Below are 8433 nucleotides of genomic sequence, written 5' to 3' on the forward strand. Positions count from 1 at the left end.
CACAGGTCTGATGAAGAATCTTATCCTTCTGTATTTTGAGACAAGTTTAGCATCTCCTTGCATCAGAACCAGGGAACGAGAATGCTCCAGAAGCTGCTCCTGTGCTGAGGACAGATTTGGGAAGGGCTTGGGATGTTCTGGACATTTATTTCTGCTTCCCGGGCCCAGCTGTAGTATCCCAACTGTAATGTGCTGGGCCTGGACGGATCGACCCACACGAGAAGGCTAGCGAGCATGGCACTGCGTTCATTCACTTTTTCAGTAATCTCCTTTAATAATTGACTTTCATTTATTCATTTACCTATCTTTATTCATTTGCATCTATCACAGTTCTGGCACGGCTCTGGCGGGAGGTGCAAGGCTCCGATTTTTTCATTCCTCCGCTCGGTGTGAATTCATGCCCACACAAATTCCCTCTCTGGCCCGGAGGGCTCTGACTTTTAGCCACGAGGTGGGGTGAGCAGCTAAATTCCTGATCTGAGCATGTGCGCAGCCGATGCAAAGCAGACCACCATGGAGTCGGGGTTTGCCACGCTAAGTCACTGGAGAAAAATTCCTTCTCGGCTTCAGCCTTCGCCGCTCGATCCGCGGAAATGTGCAACCTTAAACCCCAAGTTTCCAAAACAAATGCACACGGGGCAAGCGAACACGGCACACAGCGGCGGGAATAGGCGGCTGCGCTGGCGGCGGGGCTGCCGGCCCCGGGCTCCCTGGGCTCCCCGCTTTCCCGCCCGGAGCCCTCCGCTCAGCCTCACACCGTGGCCGGCCGACGGGGGGGAAGCGGGGAGAAAACCGGGCTGGGAGCGACTCGGTAGTGAAATGGTTATCTCGGCTGGCTTTCTCGGTAACTCTTGGAAAGTCCCCGAAATGACGTTTCTAACCTAACAATTAAAATGGGTTTAATTATAGAGAGGCTCAGAGCCCTGGGAACAAGCACCATCTACAGAATGAGTAAACAACTGCAGAAAATAATAGGCTGGTCTCTCCTCTGGTTACTCCTCACTTCTGGCCAAGGCAAGGAAAAAAAAAAGAAACCAGGAAGAGACGGAAATTCGAGGAACCTGATTGCTCTCCTTAAGTAAATAATAATATAAAAAAAAAAGAAATCTGGAATAGCCGGAGCCTGTGGGCGTTTCTCTCGGTTGGTTATTTTGGCCGTTCTTGAAGATCGAAGGAGGGGAAAAAGATCAGCCGCCAGCTCAAAGTCCCGATCCCGCGACTCTAAAGCAAACAGAAGAGGAACCGGGTCATTTGTTGGAAGTTTTCAGTGCGATGGCCGCTCGGGTCGGCGTCGTGCTGCCCAAGGCAGGGGTTTCTTTTCTCCCAGCCAAGCTGGAGCAGGGCAGGAGGAAGAGTCCACGGCGCCGGGGCAGGAGGCCCCCTCGCCGGCCTTGCGCGGGGGAGAGGGCCCAGATGCTGTCGCTCGGCCTTATATGAAACACCCACTAAAGTTATAGTTAGGGCGAGCCTTGCCTCAGCTGGGGCTGAAGGTTTGGGGGCAGCGGATTTCACGCTGAGGCACCCTCATATCGACAAGCCTTGAAGCGTTTTGCCTTTTTTTTTTAACAGAGAAACTGCCGCCGTCACACACCCCCCCCCCCCCCCGCCATATCGATATCAGTATGAATCATACTTTGCCTACTAAAATCTGGAATAGATTACTTGCTCAGAGACGTTATTTTTTTTTTTTTCAGTTTTACAATTTCGAGTTCTGGGGACTGGAAGAGGACTATTCGGGGAGAAAAGGCAGAATTTATCAAACACCCTTTTAAAGGAGAAATCCGTATTTTAACAATTTAAATTAACGTGGATGTGAGCTACTTCCCCTCGCAGAGCCTGCCAGGCTTCAATAAAAATTGGGAAAAAGGAGGAAGGCTCGGGGGGGGGGCGATGTGAATCAACACCGTCAGCTTGCAAAAACGCGAGGGCGACCGGCCGCGCCGAAAATGGATCCAATCGATTCAAATCAAAGCGGACAGACCCAAGCCGGCCTCGGCCGGAAAGAAGTCCTGCCGCTTGTGAAAGGCGGCGCAGGGCTCGGCTGCGGCCCGGCCGCTCCTGCATGAACAGTTCGCAGGCGCTCGGGGCTTTTATTTCACAGGGCCCGAAGAGGTGCCGCCGAACCACGCACCGGGGAGGTGCGCGGCCGCTGCTCCGGCCCGGCCCGCCCACGCGAGCGGCCCCGCGCGCAGCCCCCGCCGCGCGCAGGCGGGGGGGAGCGCGCCCGCCCCGCGCCGGGCCCCGCGTTACACGCGCGCAGACGGGCGCGCAGACAGGCGCGCAGCGGCGAGCGGCAGCCCGCACAACTACCTCCTCCAGAGCGGGGGAGGGCAGCCAACACCCCCGGCCGCGGGCCGCCTTTTTTCTCCCCCCCCGTCTTTCTTTTCTTCTTCTTTTTTTTTTTTCTCTTTCCCCCCTCCTTCCCTCCCCCCCGTCTTCCTCCCGAAAGTTTTTCTGGGCCTGCCCGCCCGGGTGATTCAGTCGCGGTGTCAATCACCCTGCCCTCCTCCTCCTCCTCCCCTTCCTCCCGCCGCCGGCTCCTCCTCCCGGGGTAAGTCCGAAACTTTATAAGTTGAGCTTTCCCCGAGCCCGCTGGAAGCGGCGAGCGGGTGCGGCGGCCGGGCTGGTGGCGGCGGCGGCAGCATCGGCAGCAACAGCAGCGGCGGGGGGAGGCTGCGAGCCGGGGCGCTGGAGGCTGCGCGCCGGGGCGCTGGAGGCTGCGCCTCACCCACGCCGTGACTCCTCGTGTCCGTGTGCCGCTGCCCCACCCGCTTCCCCCCTCGCTCGCCGAAGATGTCCACAGCCCTGGTGTCGCCCACCATCTTCGACCTGAGCGAAGTTTTATGCAAGGTAAGGGGCTGTTCCTCCAGCTTCGGGGTTCTTCGACTTCTTTGGGATTCGTGTTTGGGTTTTTTTCCCCCGTTTTCTGGTCGGGAGAAAGTTTGGCGCGGGGCGGGGGCCGAGCTCGGCCGCCCCGTCCCGGGGCGCGGGGTCCCCCGCCACCGCCGCCCGCGCTTCCCGCCTCGGCCGCTCCGGAGGAGGGGAGGACGAGGGGCACCACCCCGCGCTCCCGGCGGCCTGATCCGCGGCGCCGGGCGGGGGGGCCGGATCCTTCCCCTGCCCTCGGGGCCGTCGCGCTGCAACACGCCCGGGCGCGGCGCGGCGGCGGCGCTGCCGCGGGGCCGGGCGGGCTCCCTCCCCGCGGGGCTCGGCCGCCCCTCGCCCAGCCCCGCTGGAGGGGGAAGCGGCGCGGCGGGGGCTGGGCGGGAGCCGCCGCCGCGCTGCGGGGGGAGCGGTGGGGCGGGCGCGGGGGCTGCGCGCTGTCCTTCCCGCTCGCCGCCGTCCCCCGGGGGGCTTTCCCAGAAAACGGCTCCGGCCTCGGCGTGTTTTTGGATGCAGCCAGCGGCTCCCCCGCGTCTGGCGCTTGGCTCGCTTCGTTACTTTACTCCGCGAGGGCTGCGTGGGGGGACGGGGAGGGGCGGCCCGGGGCCCTCGGGTGGAGCGGCGAAAGGGGCTGAAGCAGACGTTGCTGCGGAGGGGGGCCCGTCGGGGCAGGGCGGCCGCCGCTCCCCGCGCTGCCCTGCTCTCTGCCTGGCGGCGGGAGTCGGCGGGGTGCCGCGCTGTGCCGTGCCGCGGGAGGCTCCCGAGGCTGCGTGGGGACGCCGGAGGAGGCGGTGGCAGTGACCGGCCCTTGCTTTCTTCCCGCAGAGCAACAAGATGTTGAATTACAGCCCCTCGGGTGTCAGCGGGTGCCTGCTGGACAGGAAGGCGGTGGGCACCCCAGCCGGCGGGGGTTTCCCTAGGAGGCACTCTGTCACCCTGCCCAACTCCAAGTTTCACCAGAACCAGCTCCTCAGCAGCCTGAAAGGGGAGCCGGCTCCCATGCTGGGCCCCCGGGAAAGCCGCTTCCGGGACCGCTCCTTCTCTGAGGGTGGCGAGCGCCTGTTGCAGCAGAAGCAGCCGGGGGGACAGGTCAACTCCAGCCGCTACAAGACGGAGCTGTGCCGCCCCTTCGAGGAGAACGGCGCCTGCAAATACGGCGATAAGTGCCAGTTCGCCCACGGCATCCATGAGCTGCGGAGCCTCACCCGCCACCCCAAGTACAAGACCGAGCTCTGCCGCACTTTCCACACCATCGGCTTCTGCCCCTACGGGCCGCGCTGCCACTTCATCCACAACGCGGAGGAGCGCCGTGCCGTGGCGGGGAGCAGGGAGCCCGCCGTCACCGATAGACCCCGCCTGCAGCACAGCTTCAGCTTCGCCGGCTTCCCCAGCACTGCTGCCAGCGGGCTGCTGGACAGCCCCACTTCCATCACCCCGCCGCCCATGCTGAGCGCTGACGACCTGCTGGGCTCCCCCACCTTGCCTGACTGCGCCAGCAACCCCTTTACCTTCTCCAGCCAGGAGCTGGTCAGTCTCTTCGCCCCCAGCATGGGGATGCAGGTGCCCAGCGGGAGCTCCCCCACCACCTTCTTGTTCAGGCCCATGTCCGAGTCCCCCAACATGTTTGACTCGCCACCCAGTCCTCAGGACTCCCTCTCTGACCAGGAGGGCTATCTGAGCAGCTCCAGCAGCAGCCACAGCGGCTCAGATTCCCCTATCCTGGACACCTCAAGACGTCTTCCCATCTTCAGCAGACTCTCCATCTCCGACGACTAGTCTGGGGTTTCCTCTTGCTCCACCCCACCTCTATTATGATGTTAAGCTGAACTTCCCCCACCCTGTCCCCAGTAGTCTGAGCTGGATGTTAACACGTCCACCTGCCTGCCGTAGACCCACTGGCTTAAACCTTAAGTGCCAAATTACGATGAAAAGCAATAACGTTTACAAAATTAGTGCCTTTTAACACTTTCACTGTGACTGTATTACCTCTCCAGCTGCAGAGGGCACCAGCAGCTCTGTGCACTTCCAGATGTGCAGGAAATGTCCGGATCCAGCTCCCTCCACTGGCCATGTACTGCATCGCCCTCTCCCAGTCTCTTCCTGACTGGCCAGTTTCAGCTAGGCTGCAGGCATGTGGGCAAGCGTTAACATCCAGTCCTCTTTCTCCCCTCCCCTTAAAGACTAATCTTGCCTGGATCTGCTCAGGTCTGCGGGAAGAAAAGCTGAGGACGGACAAAGATTGTAACATGAGTGGGACTTCGACTGGGAGGAAGAAAACAAAACAAAAGAGAAAACAAAAACCAGATGGACTATGAGAGACTTGATTTTGGTGCTAAAAGTTCCCCGTGTATTCATGTGACATCTTAAAACAAATAAAGAAATAGAGGGGGTGGGGCCGACGGAAGTCATTCCACACACACACACAAGTTCGTGTAAACAAAGTTCCAGTAGACCTAGCTTTAATGGTTTTGCTCTAGAGTACTTTAGACCTATCTTAGAGCACTCACGCCAAGCTTTTTATTATTTTTTTCTGGGTTTTTAATTTTGTATAACTTTTCAGAAATTGGAGAGCAAATTTTGCTTGTCACTGCACAACAATATAAAAAAGCTTATTTAACTTATCAAAACGTATTTATTGCCGAAACCTATGCTTTTTTGTTAATTTTGTTCATATTTATCGGGATGATGAATCCATAGAATATATTCTTTTATGTTTAAATTATGATCTTCCATATTAATCTTAAGATTGTGAAGTGTCTTTTTTCCTTTTTTCCCCACAGTTTAATATATTATACTACAATGACATTTTTTGTAACTTTACACTTTTTTGGTTATTTTATTTTAAAAAATGAAAAATTAATTTAAAAAAAATGCAAAAACTGTGTTTGGATTATTTATTTTAGAATTCCCCCCCCCTTTTTTTTGTGTTGGACTGCAAATTGAGTTAATGTGCTTCTTTGCCTTTCCTCTTCTCCTCCTCTTCCCCTCCCCTGGGTCTTGCCTACCTGGGCTTTAGAATGTACATACCTGAGCTCTGTTGTGAGACAGCGTGGAAGGAAGACCTTTTTCTTCCTCTTTTTGTATAGATTCTTCAAGGAGAAAAGCCTTGGGCTCAAAGTGCCTATCTGAAGACATTCCAAATACAGTTTGTCTTTGCGTTTCTGTATTCCAAGTTTGGAGCTTTCCTTGCCGAGGTGAATGGGACTGGCACAAAGAGAATAATGAATGTAATTTCCCCCACCACCACCACCTGTTACTGTTCACTACATTGCTTTTTCTTCCTCTTTGTGTGAGTTTATTTAAAAGAGAATCTCTTTTGTAACGACTGTTTGCAGTTTAAATCAATAAACCCCAAGTTTTTTCAAGAAACTGACAGTGGAGCTGGTTTTACTTGCAAAAATCGAGGGGCTGGTTTTAGACAACCACTCAAATACAGCTACTTCCCTCCTCTTGACCCTTGAGGTGCCCACCGTGTGCTCAGGCATCCCTCCATCATTCCTCACTGATCGAATGCGTTAGCCCTGCAAGCGTGTGGGTGCACAGATCAATGGCAGCAAATATCTGATGTGACCTACCCTGGTGGCCTCTAACCCTCTCTGTCTCTTACGGAGTCCTTGTCCCATCCTGAGTTGCTTGGTCTGTTCCTGCAAACTTCTTTCTGATCAATGTAGCTTAAACCTTGGATTGGCTTTTGTTCCTCATGTGCCCTGTGTTCCTGCACAGCTCCTTCCCCCTCAAGGAGAGCCTACGCGTGTTTTGAGTGAGGCTAAAGTGGGATGTTGAAGTGGTACAGATTTCCCAAATCTCAGGCCTGGCTTGGTAGCGGTACTGGTCTGCTTTGGCTGTTTGGTGTTTTGCATGGGAGAGGAACATGGACCCCCAGCAAAGTCTCAGTGTACACACAGATCACCCTGCTATCACATTGAAGCCCTCGTATCCCTTGAAGTATCAGTCATCGATCCCAGCGACTTCTGAAGCCAGTGGTTTTGTTTAGGGACATGTCTTTGACAGTGCTGTTCGTGGTGTAAGTAAGTCTTGTGTTTTCACCATTTGAGCTCTCCTCTGGAGCAAGCTTGGCGCTCTTCTTCATCTGAAACTGTTCCAGCTGTCTTCCAAATCGGGGGTGGAATATTGCTGCCGAACCACCGATCCTTCAGCTGTCTTGACATGTCTCAATGTTCAGGAGAGACATTTCCTAATTCATGTTGGAAAAGTTCCTGCCAAACAAAAGCTGCAGGATACCTCAAGGCTTACACCAGCATACCTTCCCTGCTGTTGGCTTTGTGCAACACACTTTGTTGCATGGTCTGGCAATAAAGGTGAGCTAGGTGGAGGAAAGATGGTGGAAGAGGAGTGTGGCTGGTAGAAGCTGGTTCCCATGAACAGTGCAAAAGCTGTATGGGGCGTTTGCTCGGCAGATGCTGATGTAACTAGCACATGGTGCGGTCTGCGTGCTGATCCCCAAGAGAAGAGCCTCGGGCACAGCCCCGGTACTGCTCAACGGCCTTCAGATACCTTCTGCTGACCACAGCCTTGCCCCTGGGCACAAAGGCGATGGGGCCCATGTGAAAGATGGGCTTCTGCCTGGAAGACCCATGCCTGGCTGCAGCAAGCACCCAGGCTTGCCTCCTTCCCCGCTGCTGGAAGCCAAGCCATCGGCCCCTGAAGAGCGAGGCATATCTGATCTGGAGAGGATCCCAAGCCTATCGCAGGACGTGCACGTGGAGCTTGAAACTGCTCGCTTCCTCTGTGGACTTTCTGTGCAGCTCTTCAAACAAATAGTCTTCGCCCAGTTAATAATTGATGAAGAAAATTGCTGTATTAGTTGCACAGTGCTATTGGTATGACAAACTGGGAAGCTGTGCTAAAAGTAGGTCTTCGCTCACAGTTCTTGTGTACTTCCCTTGTCCTTCTAGTGCACTGGTTCTGGGAAGCCAGCAACATTTTTCTCCTGTGAATTCATTAATGATAAATACTCTATCACTCAGTGTTTTGCTTTTTGAAACTAACCTTGAGCTAGGTCACGCAAGGGATAGAGAAGAGCAGAACAGGCAGCATCAGAAGTTTACTTTCTGTAATCAAGAAAGAGAGAGAGAGAGGGCGCATGCAAGAGCCTCCAGCAATGTAGGGATTTGCCTGATCCAATACCATTAGCATTCACTGTGGCTTGGGTATATAGCAGCAGCTAGTCTGGAGGGGCTTCTTCCTCCCTGCATTTACCATGGATGAGTTATCCATGCTGTTTCTCATAGGGTTAGCATCTGTGTGCCCTAGCAGTTCGCCATGGTTGGTAACAGCCTAGCCAAGGCTCAGAAAGGTAAATAGCCTCTCCTGGCATGACGGTTTTGAGACACACGTTCCTCTGACTTGAGGACTCCTCCATGCTCTGGCTCACTGATTTAGTGTACAGGACTCTCAGAGTGGCCAGGAAGAAAGGGCTGGCCTGCGCACTGGCACAGTTGCTCCTGACGTGCCTGGTGTGCCAGGGCAGAAAGAAGCACCCACAAGGACAAGATACCTGTCATCCCATGTAGGGTGGCATGGCAGAGT

General features: G+C 55.3%; 1 protein-coding gene across 1 annotated transcript; it reads left to right on the plus strand.

Moving 5' to 3' along the window:
• Positions 1-2605: 2605 nt before the first annotated feature.
• ZFP36L1 (ZFP36 ring finger protein like 1) lies at positions 2606-6252 on the plus strand. The gene is made up of 2 exons (XM_076344828.1): positions 2606-2850; positions 3709-6252. The coding sequence occupies exons 1-2, from the start codon at positions 2794-2796 to the stop codon at positions 4657-4659; spliced, it is 1008 nt and encodes a 335-aa protein (XP_076200943.1). The 5' UTR covers positions 2606-2793; the 3' UTR covers positions 4660-6252.
• The last annotated feature ends 2181 nt before the right edge of the window (positions 6253-8433 follow it).

Source organism: Aptenodytes patagonicus, chromosome 7 (genome assembly GCF_965638725.1).
Source record: "Aptenodytes patagonicus chromosome 7, bAptPat1.pri.cur, whole genome shotgun sequence".
NCBI lineage: Eukaryota > Metazoa > Chordata > Aves > Sphenisciformes > Spheniscidae > Aptenodytes > Aptenodytes patagonicus.

Bases quoted from the DNA above. Each gene is read 5' to 3' on its own strand.
- ZFP36L1 (XM_076344828.1), top strand. From the start codon at position 2,794: ATGTCCACAGCCCTGGTGTCGCCCACCATCTTCGACCTGAGCGAAGTT. The intron at 2,851-3,708 runs GTAAGGGGCTGT...TTCTTCCCGCAG, and splicing joins TGAGCGAAGTTTTATGCAAG to AGCAACAAGATGTTGAATTA.